At 52.6% G+C, this 23,690-nt stretch overlaps 1 protein-coding gene across 1 annotated transcript in view; it reads right to left on the bottom strand.

The window, feature by feature from the left end:
• The window catches only part of LOC144098985 (plexin-B-like), a gene marked incomplete at its 5' end in the record, with an annotated part of 47,570 nt that overhangs the window by 13,720 nt on the left and 10,160 nt on the right, over window positions 1–23,690 (bottom strand). The window contains 15 exon segments of the mRNA XM_077631974.1: window positions 336–698; window positions 922–1,018; window positions 1,686–1,862; window positions 2,210–2,449; window positions 3,460–3,605; window positions 9,709–9,807; window positions 9,809–9,882; window positions 10,250–10,334; window positions 11,086–11,178; window positions 12,549–12,677; window positions 13,691–13,799; window positions 14,544–14,640; window positions 15,396–15,555; window positions 15,639–15,783; window positions 20,585–20,685. Of these exon segments, the coding sequence (XP_077488100.1) occupies window positions 336–698; window positions 922–1,018; window positions 1,686–1,862; window positions 2,210–2,449; window positions 3,460–3,605; window positions 9,709–9,807; window positions 9,809–9,882; window positions 10,250–10,334; window positions 11,086–11,178; window positions 12,549–12,677; window positions 13,691–13,799; window positions 14,544–14,640; window positions 15,396–15,555; window positions 15,639–15,783; window positions 20,585–20,685 (2,115 nt within the window).

Here is a 23,690-nt window from a genome sequence, read left to right as displayed (position 1 = left end):
ATTAGAACGGGGTAGTCAATCGGTATAGACCAACTTCAATTAGTCCTAGTAGGCTTAAGTGGGTGAAAGCTACATCAGTAAACCCGCTTGACTTTCTATCGCAGAGTTTGCGAAACATATTCTTTCCTCCAACCAATAACCACAGCCTGTGATATAACAGCTTGCATTCAGAACAAATCTGTTTGATACTAAAGGTAAACTTGTATGCATAAAGTGCCAGATGGTTTCTTGACTACAAGCGAGTGCTGGGTCAAATGCAATGCAAAGCCTATGCCAGAGCTGCTCCACAAATGCCTCCAGTCTCGATAAGAGAAAGTTGCAGAGCGTATCTTCACCTCAATGACAAGCAGCTCGCCCTTGTATAGCTTCACACCGTCTCCCTCGAAGCGATGCAGCTGAGGATTCGGTACGTAGACCAGGTCCGAGTGAAGTAGAGGGAAAGTGCGTGGCAGCTCGAGGACGCTACTGACGTCGTCCATGGCAAAGCCAATTCGAAAGCGCCACTCATCCCTGTGGCCGCCGGCATCTTGGTCATTGTTATAGGTCGTGCCATGTCCCATAGAGGAGCCACCGCCACCAATGTGGTTGTCCTTGCCATAGCTTTTCTGCCTGTCGCTGCTAGGAAGTTGCCGGTAGGCTTCGGCATTGATGGGTGGCGACGGACAAGACATCAGGGATGATGAAAGCACTTCACACACCTGGGGAAAGAACACAGGAACTACACTGAAGGCAACTCTTGAAGAGGATGGCAAGAAACCATATTAATACTAAGCATAAATATTGACCATTAACATTAAGCATCATTACTAAGCAATATCAATAAACATACTTTGAATTTGCAGCCAAAAAAAGTGAATGCCAAGAAATGATAGTATTGCAAAGCTATTTCCCGAAGAGCTTGTGATAAAAAAAGAAGCTTACGGTCTCATTAAGTATTTGGTTCTCGTAGAAGACGGCCATCCGTGGTTGCTGGACTGCGTGAAGGTTGCTTCCAGTGACCATCACATTTCGCCCACCACTGCAACCAATGCAAGGTGCGAACCATCAGTATGTGTGCAAATGCAAGTTACTTAAAAGAATATGATGCCTGGATCCATGCTAATGCAAGAAACTGTTATTAGCATTCAGAACAGCACTAAACTTTCTGGTAGGTACACACTAGGATCACAAGCAAAATGGAGCTAATTATTAAATAAGAGGGCAGGACGTATAAAGCAGTTGGCAGTTCAGTGAAAATGGCTCATTCTGCACTGATCAAGAAATGCTGGTTCACAGTGGGGGAATAAAGGTTTTCAGCACCTTTATTTCCCCACTGTCAAGAACACCTGATAAAACATATAGCCAATGAAGTATCTATTGTCTGGGACTGGCAGGCAAATCATTATGCATTTTTCACTTGGAGAATGATGTTGCTAACAGTCACTTGGAATATCTGTTCTATTTATGTCTGATTCAATATTCAGTACACATGCTCTCGCTCAAAAAAAGAAAAAAATCAGCACAGAATTAATTTTCCACTGAACATTGTACAATGACAATGCAAAAACCAGTAGTAAAACACACACTGCATGCTTATGTGGTGGTATGACAGAGATGAACATGTATGCAGCAGCCTGCATGTAAAAAATAAACACTGTACCTTGCATTAAAAGAAGAAAAAAAACAGGCACAAGTAATTCACTGACCTGACAAAGCTCTTGAGGGGAGATATCTTGAGTATGGTTGGGTCCTCTGTGTAGTTGAAAGGATCCGGGATACGCAAAGTGGCATTGTCAATCTTGAGGATGAGGAACGAGACGTTGTACTTGGGAATTGTGGCCTTGCTTGTTTTGCATGAGATTTGGCTGTTGCTGGCCAAAGTCCTATAAAGTAAAAAAGATTCTTAATAACTCTGGTTACCAGCATAGATAGATACCCATCGCAGCAACTCAGCCAGTAACACAATCTACTTCTGAGCTCAGGTTCATGAGCTTGGCTCAAAGCCTTGAAGGGCAGCTTTGGATGGAGGCTAAATGTGAAAATGCCCTTGCTGTGACATTTCTGAACACACTAATAGACTCTAGGTAGTTCACACCATAGCTGAGGCATACAGATACATATCTTAAATTTTTTTAGGTCAATGACAGCTGGTATTTCATTTTCATCAAAGTTTAGCAGGTTAGTATCGCAAACGAAACTAGTTCTAGATGCATTCAAAAGAGTTACGCACTTGTCGACAGTGCATGGCAGGTTGTCAAGGTAGACGCTGAGGTTGCTGCCAACGTTGAGGTTCGATCCACTGATGTAGAGGCGAGTACCACCTGACTGGGGTCCTGTGCGAGGCTGGAGGTCACGAACCGTGACCTGCCGGTACTGGAACTTCTCTTTGGCCTGGGTGATCCCAGCACGATTGCCAACCACCACGTCTGCTGTGAGAGGTGACCCACTTGCTCCTGTCCTGCAGACAACACTGCAGAGGAACCAACATAGGACATTAGGAAGAAGTGACAGAGTGTGAAGGTCAATGTGCCGAGTCTCTCCACTTTTATCAAATATGTGCGCATGTGAAGGCACCGCAAAGGTTGGTTGGTTTGGTTTATAGGGGTTTAACGTCCCAAAGCAACTCGGGCTATGAGAGACGCCGTAGTGAAGGTCTCCGGAAATTTCGACCCCCTGGGGTTCTTTAACGTGCACTGACATCGCACAGTACACAGGCCTCTAGAATTTTGCCTCCATCGAAATTCGACCACCATGGCCGGGATCGAACCCGCGTCTTTCGGGCCAGCAGCCGAGCGCCATAACCACTCAGCCACCGCGGCGGCTGGCACCGCAAAGGTTAGGGACATGACTGCAACTTACGAAAATGTACATGAAAGTTTTTAGTCAACTTCAGTTCACACGAGAAATAAAATGAATTCATCAAGATGTTTTTTGTGTAAGAACTGTAGCGTACTGCAAGATATTAGGCAAAATTTCCTCATACACACAGACCTTTACACAGTGCACAAATATTAGCTGTGGAAGTGTGGTACAGGGGCCTGCCACTCAGTACAATATGTCTACATTTCAGAACCTTGATTCAGCAGACACAAGTAAGGTCACCTGGGTACAGGATGGTATGTCCTTTTCAACAGTGGCATACACTTCAGATCCAGCCACCACTCATTATAAAGCGCAGCGCACAATGGCGCTGCACTGATTCATTGTAAGACTCCCGCTTGTTTCTATGAATCTGTATGAGTGCACATTTCTTGTAGCAGAAGGTGCAGAAGAACCATGTTGTTAGTCTTCTTCCCAGGTATTGATGGCCTGAACAACGAGATACAAACTGGTGTGCTGCAGAATTTGCTTAACAGATCCTTAAAGATGAAAAGTTGAATATATGAACCCAAAAAAGAAGATTAAAACATACTGTTCTCTCAACTTCATTCTGCTCCGATACATCAAAGGAAGAGGAAACAAAGGAAGGAGAGAGCTCACCGAACAGAAACATTGTACTCGGTGGGAATGCATGGAATTCCGCCAATCTTGATCTTGTCGTAAATTTCCTCCCGGCTTGTTCCCAGGTTGCTGCCTTCAATGGTGACCTGTGTTCCACCTTCCACAGGCCCACTCAGGGGATGGATCTGTAATGAAAACAGAACAGAAGGAGCCAGTCAACAACGACAACAGGCTTAAGTGTAGACAACCTTTTGCCATGCTACAATGAGCCACTGAAATCCTTGTGCCAAAACAGACAGTTACTTCTAAAGCATAGATGGTAGTGTTTGGCTCAGAAACGTTAAGTATGTCCCTACTTAATCACTTCCATATTTGCTATGCATGTTTATTGCAATACGGAATCCGTATGATGTAGAAAATGTACAGAAATTTTTATGTTCCTGCAAGTTTTTCTGTCTGATTTAAATATACATTCTGTGAATGCTTATTACTGTTGTAGTTTTCCATTTTTAATTTGTATCTTTGAGTGGAGAAAACAATTTCATCTGTACCGCGCTGTTTCCCCTGTGTACAGGTTGTATGGGGCCCTGAACCTATTCAGGTGCAAGGAAGCACCTTTTGTTCAGGGTGCTTATAGTTTCTGTATGAGGAAACTGAGAATAAACTTCAACTTGTGTGGTGGCCATGATGGGCATGGTGTCATATAGCGTGCAAATGTATTTCAACCTATCTGCTCATATTGTTTGTCTAGATTTAGCATGAGCTACACAGAAAAGATAAAGAATCTCTACTATATTACATATTGTATGTGCCTCACGAAAACCAAACAGAATTATGGAATAATCATACGAAATGCTTGACTAGGTTTCACTAAACGTAGATAGTAAACGTGCATGCAGGACGAAAGCAAAAGTTTACAAATCCAAGCAAAGTGAGTCGAACTGCAAACATCATGCAAAATATTTCGCTTAAAGGGGTATGATGTCTTGCTGGGGCCCCTTCTCGAACTAATCACGAGGCGAAAGACGTAAAGGCAAGCTCGCTCCGACAAACACGCGCAGACCGCGAAACAGCGGCGTCGCGTTAACGCAAGGGTAAAGCTGTCAGCCGCAGAGCCACACAACACGCAAATACACTCGGCTTTGACACGCGCCCAGAAAAAAAAAAAAAAAATCGCGCGCAGCTTTTATGCGCTGACACGTGAAGCTTGCTCGCAGCGGACGTCGCTCGAAGGCGGCACTCGTCAAGTCGAGAACCGGTAATTAAGAATCCGCGCGGCGCGACCAAGCAAAACAAGAAGAAAAAAAAAAGGAGCATTTAACGCAGCGCGCCCACAATTTGATTACGCGCGCTTCGCGAGAAGTATACACGAAGAAAGGATGGAAAGAAGAAGTGTCTCGCGGGGTGCGGACCCTGTGGAAAGAGGAGAACGTTCGCCACGCGCCCTGGCGACAAGAGCAAAAACTGCTATATACTCTTTCACAACGCTCGCGAGAGGCGCGGGTAGTCGGCGCATGATTAGATTTGCGGCGTCGCGGTCGATTGGGCGCGCTGTCGTCGCGGCGCTCATACGCGTGACTCAATTAGACGCATCTATCTCTCCTCCTCCTCCTCCTCGCCCATCTGCGTTTCTCCCGCGCCGCATGTACTTGCACGGCAGCTACGCTAAAGCGCGCGCTAATTCGCGGCTTCATGGGACCGCTTGTTGATTTCCGGGTTTCCCGCGCGGCACGGCAACTACAACGCTGCCGTCGGCACGTGAGGGGTACTAAGTTCTGTCGGACTCGTTTGTGCAACTCAATATGTTCCTGACACTCGATCGAATCAATACTTTCTGCACATAAACGCTGTTCTCTTGTTTTATTCGAAGCAGTGAGGAGACACGCGCTTGCACATGCGGTTTACTGCAGCCACCTGTCGTATCGTACACGCGTTAGCTGCACTGCAAGTGTGGACTACAAGACGGCGAAAACAACGATGTACTGACTGACCAGCCGCCGTGGCAGCTCGATTTTTCCCGTCGCGTCAAAAGATAACGTGTTCCGGTAACGGACACAACGCGCACAACATTACAAAGTATGATACGATCGAACACCGTCTGCTGTCCAGCAGCACTCGACGCAACGACTACGAAGGATGAAGCTTTTGAAAGTGCCGCGCGAAGATATGACATCATCGGTTTCGAGCGAAAAACGGCAGAAAAGAAGCGAGCAAAAAAAAACAGTGAAAATAAAATAAAAACAAGGACTGTAAGGGCGCAGCCGGGCCCGCGGTCTCGGCAGCTCCTGTCACACGAAGGGTGCACGAGGAAGAAAGCGATGCGCGCGAGTGGTGAGATGAGAGGTCGTCGACACTGTCGTCGATCGCTGACACTCGGGCGAGCGCCCGCGACGGGCGACGCCGAGCCGCGCGCGCGATCGAGAGGCCTCTCCACACGTGCCCAGAGCGAACGCCGAAGGAAAGAGAGAGAGAGAGAGACAAAGACAGCACGATACAAAGAGTGCCAATCCGAAAGAAAACACAAACGAAAACACCTAAGTCAGGCGCACGAGCCGCGCCAGCGGAAACGGCAGCCCTTCCCCACACTTGCTCTTCCCTACAAGTTCTCTTCCCCGCAGTACACTCTTCCCCGCATGTATGCTCTTCCCTACTCTTTCCCACAGGTGTTCTTCCCCTTCAAGCGCTGCTTTCCATACATGCGATTCTCGCTAGGTGCCCTTCCCCCCCGCAGATGCTCTTGCCACGAGGCAGACGCGAATGGAGCAGCAGAGCTAGGCAAACGCAGGCCGCGCCGGCGTGTTTGTCATTTCAATTAGACGCCATTACCATAATTCGCTCTCGCCTGTCGACGGCTGCAACGTTTCGCCTGCTGCGAAAGTGTGCACCTACACCCCCGGGCGCGCACGCACCAACACGCGCCGACGTCGAAAATGGTTCGCGTCACATCCGTCTACGTCTAGAAAAGAAAAAGGAAAACGGAGGAGGAGCCGCGCGGTGGAGTACGGCGGAAACTACAAACGCCGGGCGCCAACGCGCGGCTCAGCCATAGCGGTGGTGCTGTGGCTGGCGCGCGCGTAATTGAATTGACTCGTACGTAGCGAGGGAGAGTCCGGCATGCCGAGTGCCTCTTCCGGCACTAGAGCCGTTCTTTTATTTTTATTTCACCGAAGGCAAGTCGCTACGTTAGTGCACCAGAGCCCAGAAAGAAGACCCCCCCCCCCCCCCCCCACCCCGCCCCCCACCCCCCCCCCCCCCCACAAGTAAAGGAAAAATAGCGGCCTGGCTCAGTCCTGCGTCTTGGAAAGGCAAATCGGAGCCGCAGGGCTTTTAACGTATACGTCTACCAGCGGAGAATGCAGGAATATAGCTCCGTAGCCGTCATCGGTTTTAGCTCTAGTCTCACGTACGCGCCCTGCAGAGCACGGGCACCCAAAGCCTGGGGGCGCCATGCAAACGCGTACGGAGATATACACAGCCCAGTTGGTAAACACTGCCGATCCACTTGGTACAAGGGACACGCGGCTTTGTCCCTTTATTCTTTGGTCGTCCTGTTACCATCGGTTCCTTCAAGCGAAACATCGCACGTAGGGGAAGTATGTACAGTCGAGAGCAATACGAGAGGGAACAAAGCTTGAGGATTCATTCGTTGAATTACTCCGAAATTATGTGCGACAATCGCCGTTATTTTCTGTTTTGTAACCACGTTTCCTCTTGGCGTATAAATTCAAAAGTCATCCTGAAATTTAGTGGAGAAATAACCAACAAAACTCGCAATTTTGTGCAAAAAAATTTGTTCTCTCCCGTATTGTTGACGACTCTACACTGCAGTGTAAACACGAATACGACTTTATGGGAATTAAAAGGGGGTAAGCTCTCCTCTAGCGCACTCTGTGCTTACTCTTACACCCTTTTTACTCCTTTCTGTTTAGAGCGTAGGATAAACTATGTCGTTCCACATACTCTGCAGGTTTTATAGCGTACTGGAGACGTGCTAGCGTAGACGTATACCGGCCAGCCTGGTGCCTCCTGCGCATGCGAAATGGTAGTTGCGCCACATCGGCCTCATTGTGAGCTCCGCTAAATATTTTTATATTAAACGGAGAGCTAAAGCGCACGTTATTCTTTCGAACGGAAGCGTACAAATCGCGGAAGATCAACATCCACAGAGCAGTTTGGCCACCTGAAATGGAGCAACTAATCCGGCTTAATAATATTCCCTTCTCAATCTCGTACCTTTCTCTTGGACGTCCTAGGGACGTTACCTCTATCTTGAATGTCATGTGGACGTTTAGGACATCCATGGGACGTCCAAGGGAGTTTCAATGCCCATTGGGTGATACACACAGCGCAGTGCAGTTTCAAGCCAACGTCAAGTCGGTTTCGATTGGAGCACTTCAATTTGCCATCGGACGAAGCCTACTTCTGTCGGCCGCTCGCAGAAATGCACTCGGAACACGCGTCGGACAGAGCCGGCCGCGGCGGACAGCGAAAGGGCGGCCACCGAAGCGCGCGGCCTGCACACCGAACGGGCGAACGAGGGCCGTGACGTTACTGCGCTAAAGGACACTCGCTCTTGCCGCGGCCCAAACGAAGGGAGCCGACAAAAACAAAAGGAGGGTGTAACGCCGAGAGAACCAAAGTACTCTGCGAGGCTAAAGAGAAACGGGGAGAGGCGCATATGTATAAAAAAAAATACAAAATTGAGCTGTTTTTAAACAACCGACGAGAAGGAAAAGATTTCCTCATTAATGAACCAAGCCATAGAACAGAGGGCGAGGTATACGACTGGGAAAAAAAGAGTAATAAGGATAAAAACAATGAAAATGAGACGGTAGAGCCTCGCGGATAAGGAAAAGCGACAGAGCGACGGGAAAGTGGTGACGGAAGGCAGGGAGAGAGAATGACCGCCGCCGCTCAGAGAAAGTGGAGGTTCGGCCGAATACGAAGACAAAGTACAAGGGAGCCGTTAGACCGATGTCCCGGAAGACGAGAGCCGCACGGAAAGGAGGCCAAGAGAGAGATAGAGAGTGGAAGAAATCCGCGAAACAGGAAGAACAAGAGAAAGGACACGGCTTGCAGCTCAGGAGTGAACTGTACCGAGAGGACCCTCGATAAAGTCGCAAGGCGGGAGAGAGAGAGAGGGGGGGGGGGCGGGGGGGGGGGGGCGAACTCTTAGAGGGACTTCGCAACGGCAAGGGGGTGGGCAGGCTTCCTAATCTGCGCCCTATGAAATTAGGGGGAAAGACATTAGGGCAGCCGCCGCGGATGGGAACTGCGTTAAACAAACGCGGCTGGCTTCCCCCTTTCCTTCGCCCCCTCTCCTGCTGCTCCTCCAAGACTCTTTTCCTCAATTGATTTTTCTGGCCCGCGCCCGACCATTTTTACTTCGGTTAGGTCGGCCGCTTTCCCTTCTTCCGCCGGCCGGGCCGCGCGGTTAATTTTAGCCTTCAAGCAAGGCCGCCGCCGTTTATTTATACACACGCTGTGTTCCATCAGCGTTATCCCGGAACAAGGGGGAATGCGGCTTTTTTTCTCTCTCTCTCTCTCTAGGCGCGCGGGCCGTGATCGCGCAGAAGCCTCGAACTGCTGCGCTCCAAGGTAGGCCCAGCCATAGCGTAGACAAAAGCCATGGCGGCCCGAAAAGGTGGCTTGGTCATCGGAAGGTCCAGAGTTCGACAGCCCGCTAAGAAGCAGCATTCAGATGCGATTAACGAGTTTCCACCAACGGGCTAAAGCATTCTAGGTCTTTAAAAGCCTCCCACGAAAGTCATGTCGTCACTTCGCGTCAGTAGAGATCGGTGGACACCGCTAGCATACGGCTTAATTGGCACAGTCCAGCATACCAGAGCTTTTTTTTTTTTCGTTCTTGTCTTTCGCCACCTCTGGACCGTACACAGCGCTGTCTCTATAACAAGAGCCAGCTTAATATGTCCAACCAACTCGAGACAAATCGCACCGTTAGTAAACGCACTGTACGAATTGGTCTTAACGGAGCCCCGCCGCGGTGGCTCAGTGTTGAGGGCGCTCGACTACTGAGGCGGGGAACCCGGGTTCGATCCCGGCTGCGACAGCCGTGTTTCGACGGAGGCGAACGCAAGGCACCCGCGTACTGAGCTGTTAGTACACGTTAAGGAATCCCAAATAAGTGGTTGAAATTATCCGCAGCGGCGTCCCCTCATAGCCAGAGTCCCTATGGGGACATTAAACCCCCAAAACCAAACCAATCTCAGTGAATCTCCTCCTCCCCAGAGCGCCGGTCGCGGGCAGAGAAGGACGGTGGTGACGTACCCAGTCGATGCGTGGCGGCGGACAGGTGGTGGAGACGGGCTGGTCGCACGAGTCGGCCGTGGCGCAGACGCCCCCGCACCAGGAGCACCGGTACTTGGGGGTCTCGCGTCAGGCACAGCGAGCAGTCGGCGCGACCCCCGTGGCTGCCCAGCAGCTGGCACTTGTACAGCGTCACTGCACGAACACGGCACGGCGGTTTGAGCATCCGCAACGTTGCCGAACACCCCTACTGAAAAAAGGCCCATGCACATGCAACGGCGTGTTCGCAGGCACGTTTAGGGAGCATGGATGCCCGCCTTTGGGTGAGGGGGTCAGCGGCTCGATGAACGAGATTCGAACTCGCGAGTCTCCCCGACCCGACCCAACCTCACCTCACCCCACCCACACTGCCTTCAACGGTGTTAATACCATCGCCTCGGGAAACAGCGAAAAGCGTGCGAGTCTTCCTTGAAAAGAGACTTATTCTCCGCTAAACGGGCTGATGTGTACAGTGAGCAGCTAGCTAATTAGCTAGTTACTGTATGCAGGCGGAAACACTCACCGTTCGTTTTGCCGATGAAGGCGTCTTCGTTCCAGAGAACCGTCAGGGTCCCCTGCTGCTCGGGTATTTCACTCTGGTACGTGTACTGCGCATTGCAGAAGAGCGAGAGAGAGAGAGAGGGTTTATTGATAAGAAAGGCAGAGAGATTGGCCTGAAAAATAAATATCTGGCCTGCTACTCTGCTCTGGGGGACGGGAAGAGGAGATAAAAGAAGGTCACGATGGGGGACGATGATGATGGGAGGAGGCAGATGAAAAACTACTTTAAAAAAAACAAGGCACACTTTCTGACATCACAAACGCGAGACAAGGTCCGTGTCGCTCAAAAAGCGTGAGAGCGCTCGCGTTGCCTTTACAGTTCTAAAACTATCTGGCCAAGCGCCGAGGATCAAATCCTCAGAGAGGAGCGATGTGTCCATAGGCTTCAGAGCAGATGCGAGTATGAGTCTTTCACGTGCATACGCTGGATACGCCACTAAAACATGTTCTAGAGGCTGAGAGATTACCTCGTGCAAAGAAATTACGCAGTACACGCTAAAATAACAGTAAACATAATTCACGGGATCTTTTTTATTATTATACACTAGAGATCAACTGCATCGTCCGACCTTCTCCGCACGCCTGGCAGGGTTCAATGTATTACGCTTTCGCGGCCTCGAACGCGTTCGGGGCTGCGAATGCTCGACGAATTACAAAAAACAACAGCATAAAAAGGGGCAGGCCGTTTGCCAGCTGGTTCGCGCTTGAATTTTCGAACACAGATGACGGTCAACAGAGTTTCTACTAAAATTCAAGAAACCACTCTCAGAAAAGAAGAGGCGACGCTGCGGCACTTACCACAGCCTGGGAGCAGATGATCTTGTTATTGACCACCCTGGCCTGGACACGCTCCTGCCTGCCTTCGATCTCCAGCAGGCAGTGGAAGTTGGCCTGCGAAGGGTGACGCGAGCGGGCGAATACCGGAGACGTCAGAGCTTGCGGACACGTATACATACGCTCGGCGAGTTCTACTCTCCAAAACTTCTATCCTTTTAACGTCGGCGCCAAAGTAAGGTCGATTTCGGGCGTTCACTGTCGCGCTGGGCCGCGCGGCAAATTCGGGAAACTTTCTGGCGACCTCTCCAGCATGCATTCTAAAAGAAACTCGCTGGAGCACTGCAGTTCAGAAACGCCTGCGTTTATGTTGCCCTCTTTAATTGCTGGCTTCCCAGCGAGGCACCGAGGGTACTCATTTTTCTTCGCCGCGCTTGCGGTCCAGAAACTTTTGTCCCTGGTTGCGCGCGCCTCTCGTGATCTGCGTAACCTGCGCTCTTTTACCGCGCATTCATACTCGCTTGTCGCGGAGCTCCCGCGGGTGAAGCTTTGTTCCAAAAGCAACGGCCGCAAACGGGCGCTTTGGGTCAAAAAAGCGACGGTTGCGGGACAGTCGATCGCCGCTCGATTTTTCCGCCCTGCGACTCCAGTTGTACAACGCCGCTGAACCAACAACCGTCGCCTCGGAACGGATGCGGCGCTTGTCCTACGCACTGCCTTTCACGGGATGCGGCAGACGGCAGAAATCCCGATAATTCATGGATTGCGGCCAGCAGGTCGCGCTTGCCTGTTTGCGCGTCGGTAGCGAGGAGCCGGTATGCTTGGTCGCGTGTGCACGCACACCATCAGACATCAGACGTGCTCCGTGCATGAAAACGAACAAAAGCTAAAGCGTATGTCGCCACACAGGGGCGCAGCTTATTCTTCGGTCCGCGTCGATTAACGGGGTGTCGGCATGCACACATTTCGTCAAAAGTTTATGGAACGAGACTTTGGCGACAGTTTTTTTTTCTTCTTCACTAAATTAACACCGTTTAAACAAAATGGCGGACTGCGTAAGTCGCACATTCAGAATCAGACTGTACATATCTATTCGCCGGCAGAGGCTCTCTTTTTTTTCTTTTTTTTATGCCTCACCATAATTTATGTCCCTTATGTACATACATATCTATACCGGAATTCGCCCAATGAGAGCGATGAATTTTTTTTTTTTGTCGCTAATATCGCATTCCCCAAATTTTTGAGCGGCGGCACACAAGTAAACACAGTAGACATCTTTAGCATGCCGTGTACCGCGTTATCGTTACCGGTACCGGAGTACCGGGAGCCCGCGCGCAGCCAATGCGCATGCGCAAATCGCCTTGACGACGCCAGATGGCGCCACGTACTTGGCAGCTGCGCGTGCTCAGCGGCGGTGGGCGGGCTCCCGGTGCTCCGCTAGCGGTAACAGTGACACGGTACGCTAAAGGTGCTTAGTAGGTACTCACGGCGGGGCTGGGCAGGTTTCGCGCCTCGACGGCCACCTCGGTGCGCACCCCGTTGGCCAGCAGGAGCGACGAGTCGGCGCCGAAGCTGGGGCAGTGCTGGCGGCCCTTGACCAGCGAGTTCTGAGGGCTCTGCATGGGGGGACGCCCGCACATGTACTACTGCATCGCACTACCGTATGTGGTCATCGCGAAGTATAGGAAGTCGAACTCGAAAGAGAACCACTTTTTGTTTTTGTTTTTTTTTTCGAATCAGGCGTAGCTCCGAATTAAGCGGATCAGTTTAGCTTGCTGTATGACTGGACGAAACCGACACTTCGAATTAGCAGGAAGTTCGAATTAAACGATTCCGAATTAACCAGAGTCTGCTTACGCCTATAAGTCTGCTGACGCCTTCGTGAAACAATTTCGGCCTCTTTCTATCCATGCTCGTGAACAGTTTCACCTTGTTACGTACCCCGCATGTACCACCAGGTTTCGTTACAGAAAAAAAAAATCGAAAATGAGAGAGCAGGTCGACGAAGTCTCGAGACAACGAAGAGGGCATGAATTGCGCTAAGAAAAAAAAAAACAATTTCGCAATGGGAGCGGGTCCTATGGAATGCCCGGAGTGCTGGTAACCTTACTGAGTTACCAGGCACCAGACCCCAAATACGACACTGCAGTTACCAGGATCTACGATACGGACGCGCTCGGTGAAACATGCATGCACGCGCACAGCCGAATCACGCCGCATATGCGGCACTGCAAGTCTCAACACACGGCTTCTTCTCACGCCCTGCCCGCACGACATCCGCACGCGCTTTAGCGAGAGCGCACATGCACAGGGCATAGCGGCGCGACGATCCATCCCATCCCCGCCCAGTGGTTAGCGGCCGCGCAGCTTCGGAGTGTGCGTGTATAAATAGCGAACGCTCCTCGAAAACTGCGGGCAATCAATCCAAACAAGCTGCTGCGCATACCCCCCCAACCAACCGTCCAGGGGCTGCTGGCTATACGCATAACCAAGCGACCGCACACCGCCTCTCAGTAGTGCATGCGCCGCCACAGCAGTGAGTGCGCGATGTCGTGCGGGCTGTCACGCAAGAGAGCGCGCGCGTCGGCATAATGGCGCGGCGACGGAGTGAGTGGAGAGTGGCGCTCACGTTCTCTCCGCCGATGACGTTCCTGGAGCACGAGGTGGCGTTGTGCGTGCAGGTGTTCTCGCTGAAGCACCAGTTGCAGGCGAACGCGCTCGTCACGCACGCCGAGCAACTGTGGGCAGGGAACACAGACGGGGACACACAACGTTAAGACAGTCGAAAAGGTAAGCGGCCGTCCGAATAAGAAAGGCAGGCCGGGAGAATAAAGGGGAGTACAAAGAGGAGGGGGGGGGGGGGCGCAATGGCGGCGGCGATCCATCAGGCTCATAACGAGCGCTCGCGATTAGCCTCCCCGCCGTAACGAGCGAGCGATTAGTACGGCAAGTCGTGCACTGCTCGCAAGCAGCCGGCCGGCCGACCAAGGAGCGCGGGATTACCGCTCACGCGTTCGGGTACTCAGATAAGCTATGTGCCCACGCGCTGATGGAAAGCATGAATGGCCGCGGCGATGCTTAAGGAACCCCCCCCCCCCCCCCCCAAGTGTGCGACGATAAGAGCTTATCTGTTTCGCGGGAGCATTTCTAGCTCGTTGTTTTCTTTTTTTTTTTTACTTCTATCACGCGCAGTTGAAAGAAGATTGAAAACGGGCTCCGCCAGCGGGTAATGATCATAACCCCTTCTTAAGGTTAACTGCTTCCAGCTTTTAACGCCCAAGTTATGCTAACTTCCCTCTTCTCGAATTCACCTCGAAGATACGAGAACAGAGAAGTACTACACGAGGCTATGAGCAAGTTTTATTGGAAGCTCACGCAAGCAGAGTGCCTTCTTTCTCACTCGTCTCGGCAATGCCATTGTTTCAAGCCAAAGCGCAGAGGCCCCAAGGAAGGGTGGTAGAGTGAAGGGTCCTGGGACTCACGTTTTGTGGACGGAGCAATCGTAGAAGGTGAACGGTCGGTGCAGGAAGTCGGTGTTGGTTTCGCTAGATCGGATGTACAGCGTCACGTCCACGTGGTCTGCACACAAACAAACGGGAAGGCAGAGACTGTTGTAGAAGCACACGGTACAGGGCAACATATTTGCAAGTCCTGTCCGGAGCGGCGCTCGACTCTAGCGCCATCGACAGCAGCGGCACAGCCGCGCACTACTACGGGCGTTAAACGCAGATGTTCGTTGGTTCGATACACCGGCTGTCTCACTCAACATGTATTCTCCGTCTTATTGCGATCACGTTTTTTTTTTTTATTTCCGTTGCTTTAGGGTAAAAATTAACAGGGACACTTAATTACCTAATGTGTTGGCAATACGATAGCATGAGAAGCTGTTGATGCCTTCTTCGAAAGTGACGTCACGTCCAGTCGGTGACGTCACTCCAGCCAAATGGCGAATTCATTACCAACAACACATTTCTTTTTCCCCGATGAGGCTTTTAGTGCTGACTCATCAAAAATGAAGTTTCGACCCTAAACTTCTGTACTGTAATTTCAGAATGTTTGTTTACCATCCCTGAGGCTAGCCCCGTTACGCACAATCTGGGAAGCGAATAGGCCGCCTTTTCTTTTTTATACTGCAGCCACGATTAGCACCGAGTCCCTCGGCATTCGAACTCTCTCAGGAAGCGCTGCTTGACCCAGCCGAGCAAGACCGACTGAAACTGGATAAAACGGAATTGGAACCAATTGGAAGCCTACTATAACCAACTAGATTCCAGTTGGTTCCATGAGGGTTTTGGCCGTTTGCAATCAGTCCTCGCATAGGGGCACACACGCACCCGATCCGGCCGGGATGGGCGGCCTGTCGGGCACGGCCGGTGTGGAGCAGGCCAGCCCGTGCTGCGTGGCCTTGGCCTGGATCGGGGCGCTGTGTCCGAACACGCACTCGTAGTGGGCGCCGCGGGGCAGCTGGGGCAACTGGTTGATGGCGATCTCCACCTAGAAGAAGAAGATGTATACGTAAGGAGGACGTATACCAAGTGCGCGAGAGAGCTCTGGCACGCGTCTCGCCGGTAACTCACGGTGGTTGTGGCCGAGCGGGGCAGCTTCTCGGGAGCGATGGACTGGAAGTCGATGCACTGCTGCGTGTCCAGGGACAGCCACCGAGACGAGCTCCGCTGGTCGGCGCCCGCGGACGCATTCAGACACTCCGACTGCACCGTGCACCTGCGCAAGGCGGGAAGAACAAAGCAAAAGCAGTGTTCGTTCGTCTGTCTGGCGCTCCGCTCAGTTTAAATCCTCGATATACGCTGCCCTCTTCGGCTCGTCGTAAAAGGGGGAAATTCGCCCTCGCCGCCATGGCAAAGCACGGTGACACACGCACAATCTTCCCGACAGCGAGAATACCGTGCAGACATGTTCCGTGTGCATCAACGCGCTCAATTACCGCATTCTTACCCAGCAGCGACAATGATCTTGCGTCCAGCTTATTCGAAACGGCTGGAACGATCAGTCGAAAGTAAAAATGCGGTATACAAACAACACGGGCTGACGTCAACAAGTGACGCCGCAGCCGAGTCCTCACCGGCCGAGCGGGCGCTTCCCGGAACCGAGTAGGGCGGAACGTAATTTTTCGCAACGCAAGTCAGATCAGAGCGGATTGAATATCAACTTAGCAGCGGCCGCAGCAGCCTTTCGCGGCTGCTCCGTTCCCCATTTGTCACCCGAAGCGCCGCCCAGAATATACACGGCCGATTGACTCACACTCGCCGAAACTTCCATCCCTTCTTTGTTCGTTCGAAAACCTCGGTCAACACGGGGGCCCAGACAAAAGCAGATGGGTGCTATGACAAAGCTCTCCCCCTCGTGTGCGCACGGTGCATGCGTGTGTATGTGCGCGGAACGCTCGTCGTGCCGCCTAGCGTTCCCACTCGCTCCCAGCGAGCGTTGTAAACGGTGGAAACCCGAAGTGAATCGACAGCAACGACGGCGCTTGGGACGCGTGCATAATTGATGGCGCCCGCATCACCGCGGCGCGGCGCTGACCGCAGCAGACCAGAGCGGTGCAACCGTAGGTCCCCTCCCACACAGCAGCAGCGCGATCGCTACACAGGGACACGAGCGCACACACACTCTTCCCGCGCGCACGGTACCGTCGGCGACGGTGTGGACCAGTGTGGACCATCTTCGTCCATTATGCAGCATACGATGCGGGCCCCCCTAGCAGACGTGACGCGGCTATAGCGCCCCACACTATTTTGCACCGCGGACTATAGAGGGGAAAAAGAAGGGGGCGGAGGTTAGAGAGCAACAGGAGATTTACAGCGAGCGATAGAACGAGATAAGAAAAAAGAGAGAAAGCGAAGTTAATGCGGTTGGGCGATATATGGAGTCCGGGAGGCGCTGGCCGCCGCAGTGGTTGTGGGGTGCAGAGAAGATGGAAGAGGACGGAGAGGGGGATGGCGCATTAACTTGGTCAGCGCGCCGCCCTGCTACGTCCGCAGCAGCAGCGACCGCTCAAGCACCCCCCCCCCCCCCCCCCCCCCCCCGCAACTGCTACTGCTAAAAGCCCCGTTCCGCGTTCCCACGGGCGGCGGCGCGCACTCTCTCCCACAGATCGACGCAGGGGCGAAGTCAATGCTACCTCTCCCCCATCCCCCCAAATGGGACTCAGACCGGGCAAAAACAGCAGCGCACGCCGCCACAAGGAAGCTTGAGGCTTGTACTTTTAAAGACGAACTTCGTGCGATTTTCTTTTTTTTTTCTTTTCGTGGCTCGGGGCAACAACTAACCGTTAGTCACTCTTGGTAACGACTTCGTTACAGGTTATGACGCATATATGCTGTCGACTCGCAACTAAAAAAAAAAAGGCGTGTGTGGCGAAGCGGTCGCTGATGCCGCGCACAGAAAGCGCGGGTCGGTTCAATCAATTTCGCTCAACTGCGTTTGGTTTCGATGGTTGAGGTACTACCTTCAAGGACAAGAGGAGCGCGCTAGTACGAAACGAAAATGCTGCAGGACGCAGACGTCAATTCGCTGCATAACAACCAGGGAGACCTGTTGGAGTGGTGAAGTGGTGAACGAAGACACTGATACGAACTCACTGACGTCACGTGTAAGAATGGGGATCAAGTAGGATATGAATAGCTAGCAAGCGAAGCTCGCATTTGAAGGCCATTGAAGTCGATCACTGACTCTGTACATAGTGTAAAAGAGCGCAATATTCCAACAGCCTTTTTGCGTTCATCACACCTTTTTCGACACGGGGTGCCGTCGTGTTGCCCGCGCCGGAGGGAAAAGACGCCACATGAGCTCAAGGTCAAAACAGAAGAAATCTATCTTCACGCCGGCAAAGCGCATGCGCAGTACGAAGGCTTCTGAAGTTGTGCCAGCCGGAGCACCTCAAGCGTCAGCCCTCTCTCTCATACTCTCTTGCGCTGTCACCGTCTTTCTCGCTTTTTCAACAGCGCGGTCCAAGCAAACACGCCAGAAAAGAGAGAGAGAGGTTTCAGTCGCGCGTGCTGACTGCGGCAGGCCGGACGGCACAAGCAGCAGCGCGCGAGAGAAGGAAGACCCGAAAGAGGTGGAAAAGCCAACGAGGGAATCCTCGTAAACTTTCGCCCACCGGGCCACGTGAGGCAGCGGACAGCGGCGCGCGGTCCATAACACTGTATAGACGCAGCAGCCAGCTAGCTACTGCGGCAGCAACAAACGGCGACCAGCCACTACTGCTGCGGGGAGGACAAGTAAAATGTTTCGGAGGGGAACCCATAACCGCCGCTGCGTATCAGCAGCAGTCTCCTCCGGTCGTCGCGGCCCATAAATCCTGCAACGGCGGCAGCCTTTCCCGCGACGGGGGACAATGACGGTGGCTGCTGGATTTGTTGCGCCTTTCCATGCCGCCATCATCCCCCCCCCCACCCGGCCCCCTTTTTCCTATTTAGTAACTCCCCTTCCACCCTCGCCACCAACAACACACACGCAACACAATTTCCTCCCTCCCCCACCGCCAAAGCCGACGCGACTTCCGAGGATGGCTCGATCTGCCGCCCGGGGGAGACCGTCCCCCGTAATAACCGTTGCGCGCGCGCGCCCATAAAGGGCTGGACGCGCCGTATATGCAGCCGCCGCCAGCGCGCCCTCGGAAGCAGCGGGGATAAAGCATTCATATGGAAATGGGGGCGGCCCGGCTGCGCGTTCACCCGCTATGCGCGCAGTTGTGGTGGTGACTCCAGCAGCAGCAAGCGGAGACCGAGCGAAGTCAGCCATCCCTCCCTACTTCCCTTGCCGCCCAGAGGCCCGGACCGCGCGCGCAGGCCTAAACACGACAGTCATATAAGATTGCCCGGCGCCGTGTGTGTAGTCCTAAACGTCATAACAGCCACCGAGAGTGAGCTTGAAAGATGCCGCACGGCTCCTGTCCGCCGCCATCATGAGAGCCACCGACTGACTACAGGGAGCGCGTTTTATCGCCAGAGAATGGATAAAGACATTGACTGCTGTAGGAGACTCTTCTTGTTAGCCCTAGTTCGGCGTCGTGCAGTTTCGACGGGACTGAAGTGTTCCAGGGATTCCGTATCTCGGCGCTCTTGCGAACAACGCTTGCGACCTTAGGAGACGCCGTTCGATTCTCGCTAATGAATCACAAGCACAAAGAATATAAAATGGGACACTTTTAGAAATGTTTCACCTCCGTGTCGAATCTGAACGGACGTTACGTGCGTCTCGAAGAAAACTATTTAAAAAATTGGAGGGGACACTTGAGCTCCGCCTTAACGGTATGACGCGATAGCGTAAATCGGTTAATGTCCATATATGTGGAATTGGTCATTCTCCACATTCACAGATACCTAGAAGTCATCATACTCCTCCTGGCGCAGTGGTGCAGCGGTTTTAAGCTACGCGCCACTGCCCTGCGATGGCAGGTGCTCCCAGCGGTGGGCATTGTGCGACCCAGAATTTAGCTGCCACGGTGGTCAGTTTGCTCACAGTCCGGTGGGCAGGTTGTGATGACGTCGCAAAGTCATTGTGACCTGGGTGGCCCACCTGCCTCCTAGTTTGCTTCGGGGACCACCTGCCAGAGCCGTGCCAGCGATTTTTCGCTCACAAAGCCGACACCGGATTTTCTGGCGTACGGGGCATTTAACGCTGTCGCGTTGAAATGAAGTTTACGTAGAGTAGGCGGAGGTGTAAAGTGGGTGTAGAGGTAGGCGCACATGTTTCACCCATGTCTCTCTGCTCCTCGTGATTTCAGCTAAGGTGTCGCTTAACCGGACCATACTACTCATCCGTTAGCAACAGAGTCGTGGCCGAAAGCGTGGACTCATCGGACGAGGGGAGTTCGTGGCCGTGGTTCCCAACCTGGGCGCGTGGCACTGCTAATCGCCGAGTTTCCACGGGCATATTCGGCTAGCCCCATCGCGGCTATGGGAGGTGGGGTGCGTTAAAGGCGCGATCGAGGGTTCGGCGCCCTCCCGCTACATGGGGTTCTGACGTGCGGCTTCCGTGTCACGAAACAATGGGACACGGGCCGTCCGCCATTGAAGAAAGAATGGCGCTGCTCTCCAGCGTGGATGGTAGCAGATATAGGGAGGGAAGTGGGGATTTTCAGCGGGAGGACATTAACGAGAAACTGAGATTAGGTGCAGATGCTATAACTTTTGTCCGGGCTGTTTCTTTCGTGATAAAAAAAAAGGGGAAGAATGTGCTAGCATAACGCCGGGGTAACGGAGCAGAGTGATTTAAGACAACCAACGAGAGTCGCTGGTGCAGGTAGAAAGTGTCGACCTTTCTTTTTCGAGCCACAATTGCACGGCGTCGTCGTAGTATGTTGTAACTGAAAACACCTGTGCTCACGCTTTGTTGAATGAATAGTGCGCTTCTCACTTTTCACTGTGGAGTAATAGCGTAGACGAGCATGCCGATAAAGTGTTCCCTTTAGCACTGCTCCGGTCTGTATGTCAACTTTGCCGAGAAGTTTGCAACTGCGCCGCCAGCAGCATGAGTGTTGAGGGCGAGGATGACTCACCTCTTTTCGAGCGAACACCACCCGCAGTAAGGGTTCCTGGCCTGTAGGCACTGGTCGCACGTGTTGTACTGCTGGCAGCGGTCCACGCGCACCTTGCTCACCTGCGAACGCAAGAATATTACACACAGGTGAAGACCGTGTGAGTGGAGACATTGTTCGTCACCTCGCGGAGATTATGCTCTCACCAAGGACACATTAGCGCTCAAGCACGCGCCCAAACATGGTGACTGAACCGAGGGGCAAATTATGCGTCTAATGCGACATTTTCCACCGTCAGTTCAATTCAAAATCGTTAATGGCGGTTAGTGGTTGACAGGATTTTACATGTAGTCCGAGCTGATATGTAATTTTATTGCGACCTTTCCATCACCCTGTACCGGGCCTCCAGATGTCACCGGAAGCAATGCGCCCGTACATGTTCTCTGCGGGAGTCCCGTGTTTGCATGATTCGTTAATAAGTTATTTTACGAAGGAGACACACATATCTATAAAAGAAAGGACACATTACTAAATAACCATCAAAATTTGCTGCGAATACCAGCGCTATAGCCGCATGTGCATCTCCCTGAACGCGGCTGCGTTTTTATGGAGGCAAAACGCTAAGGCGCCCGTGTGCTGTGTGATGTCAGTGCACGTTAAAGATCCCCAGGTGGTCGAAATTATTTCGGAGCCCTCCACTACGGCTCCTCTTTCTTCCTTTCGTCTTTCAGTCCCTCCTTTATCCCTTCCCTTACGGCGCGGTTCAGGTGTCCAACGATATATGAGACAGATACTGCACCATTTCCTTTCCCCAAAAACCAATTAATTATTATTATTATTATTATTATTATTACTCCCTGAACTTATGATGCTGCCTAACTGCTGCGCACTACCTACCTTTACTGTTATAATTATTGCAGAATGTATTTGCTTACAGCGATAAGATCAGACAAGTCGAACGGCTTGCTTAGTTGCGCCAACCTCCGACAGATGGCGCCACCGGTTCCATCAATAACGCAATTTAGCTTAGTGCTGGCATCACTACTTCCAAACAAATAATAACCACGTGCCACAAGGTGTGACTACGGACTACGAGGTTGTGCTCGACATCCCACAAACAGCTAGCGCCATAAAACAAATAAGCGACGAACTAGAAGGCTCAGGGTGACTCTGGTCTGCAGGCCGTTGAGCTCAAAACACGCTGCCCCACCGCTTAACCAGCCCCGATCCGGGCCGAGTGAACCAGTGAGCATTTCAGATCGTTTCATTTCACGCGCACGGTTCCACAGGCAAAGGAGCGCAGTTTCGTACTGCGATCCAAGGAGACGAGCCAATGCACACACACGCGTGGTCTTCACCGGACCGTACATGGGCTCCGTCTGCTCCGTGCCGTTTAGCGCACACTCCGAGAACAAGGAGCTCGCGGGCTAAACCGGGCACCTGCGCATGCCGAGGCGGCTCGCGGACACAAAGGATTCCGCTGCTGCCGCGAAAAGCGGCCGGACTCCGGCGGGAAAGGCAAATAAAACGAAGAGGCGCCCCCGAGATGTGGATCGGGCGGCGAGCACAAAGAGACGCTGGTTTTGTCGGCGGCGCGCTCACCGAGACACGGCAGGGCGATATGACGCGCAGAGACGGCGCGTCCAAGCACTGCTGGAATGCGCAGCGTTGTGCACTGCCGTCAGGCACGGCTCGTTGCCACCCCTACTCTTTCGCTCCGTCTTCTTTCCCTCTCCTCTTCCCGGAGCAATGCTTAACCGCCTCCGTCACGGCGCGCGTTTGCTCGAGCGTGCGGCAGCGCGCCGAAGCGCGGCGCGACAAAGCCGGCGATAGCGTTAACGATGAGCGCGGCTTTCTCGAGATCAGCACACTTTTCAAAGGGGTAGTTACGTATACAGGCAGTACCGCGAGATGATTATTTCTCGTTAGTCGGGATTCGACTACCAGTGAGTGAAATTACAGCGCAAAAGAAGAGCCTTTGCAGCATTCACAATCCTTTAATTGTCAGTATGAGGCTAAGAACTGTCTGCCAAGAATGACCGCCAAAACTGACCACGAGACGCTGGCCACCGAAGAACGAATTCCACTTGCCTCGCTCGAAGCGAAAATGTGACGAGACCAAGATGAACAGCCCCCCGTGCACCCAATGTACCGCATTTGTCTGCAGCAAGTACCACCATTTCCCGCTGCCCGAGCATGTGCAGGCTCCTGCGCATGCGCCTTTGCCTCCCTACCGGGCGCCCAACCGGGACCGAACCGGATTGCCGGGCCTACTTTACGGCGAAACCTTTGGCGAAATGAGAAATAGAAGGCGGGGCGTGTTCAAACGTGGAAAGGTCGGTCAGCGAGAGAACGCCAGCGCCCGTTCACTCGTGGGATTAAGAGTACTGCTCGGATTACCGGGCGGGGCCGGCTTTTGGGGGGGGGGGGGCAACGTGATGAAAGTCTCGGCGAGCGCGGCACTGCCAAGCCGGGGCACCGCCGCGCGGCTTTCCGCGTCTGCTGCGTCGGGAGAGAAAATGAAGCTGTATTCCTCCGTATCGTCACGATCGACGAAAGCTTCCTTTCGCGACAAGAACTGGCGGCGGCGCTATGCCTAATCTTTAATCTGAGCGTAGTTTCATGCAGCACGTACAAAGCCGGGTATGTAGTACATGCTCCGCCACAGAGAATATTAGAACAGCGAATTCACCTGGAGAGAACGCGATCCCGTAGAAACGGACTGTCTAATGTTCTATTCTCTCTTCTGTTCAAGTCACCGCCCTCCAGTCTTGCACTAGACATATGCTAAGGCCTTGTGTTGGCATTCTTCGCGGTGACCAGTCAGATCTTGCCACACCGTCTTCTACCCGTACTTGTCAGTTGGCAACAGTGAGTGGCCTGGTCTGCCGGGTGGTGGTCCTCGGCTCGATACATGCGCTAAGGGTAAGCTGGCCTCATGAAACTTAACGCGTTAGCATCTATGGCAGCTTCATGATAGCTGTTGCACCCAGAGTAGGCGAAAAAACGCAAAAGCACGAAAACTGCCACTGCCGGGCCTGTTCGCCTATGTGGCCTGTGGCACATGTGGCACTGGCCCTGTTCGCCTATGTGACTTGAGCAAAGTTAGTACTCCTATCATGCGTGG

The sequence above is a fragment of the Amblyomma americanum genome, chromosome 7, assembly GCF_052857255.1.
Source record: "Amblyomma americanum isolate KBUSLIRL-KWMA chromosome 7, ASM5285725v1, whole genome shotgun sequence".
NCBI classification, from domain to species: domain Eukaryota; kingdom Metazoa; phylum Arthropoda; class Arachnida; order Ixodida; family Ixodidae; genus Amblyomma; species Amblyomma americanum.
The sequence above is the reverse complement of the archived record's forward strand: the minus strand, read 5'-3'. Positions and strand labels throughout refer to the sequence as shown.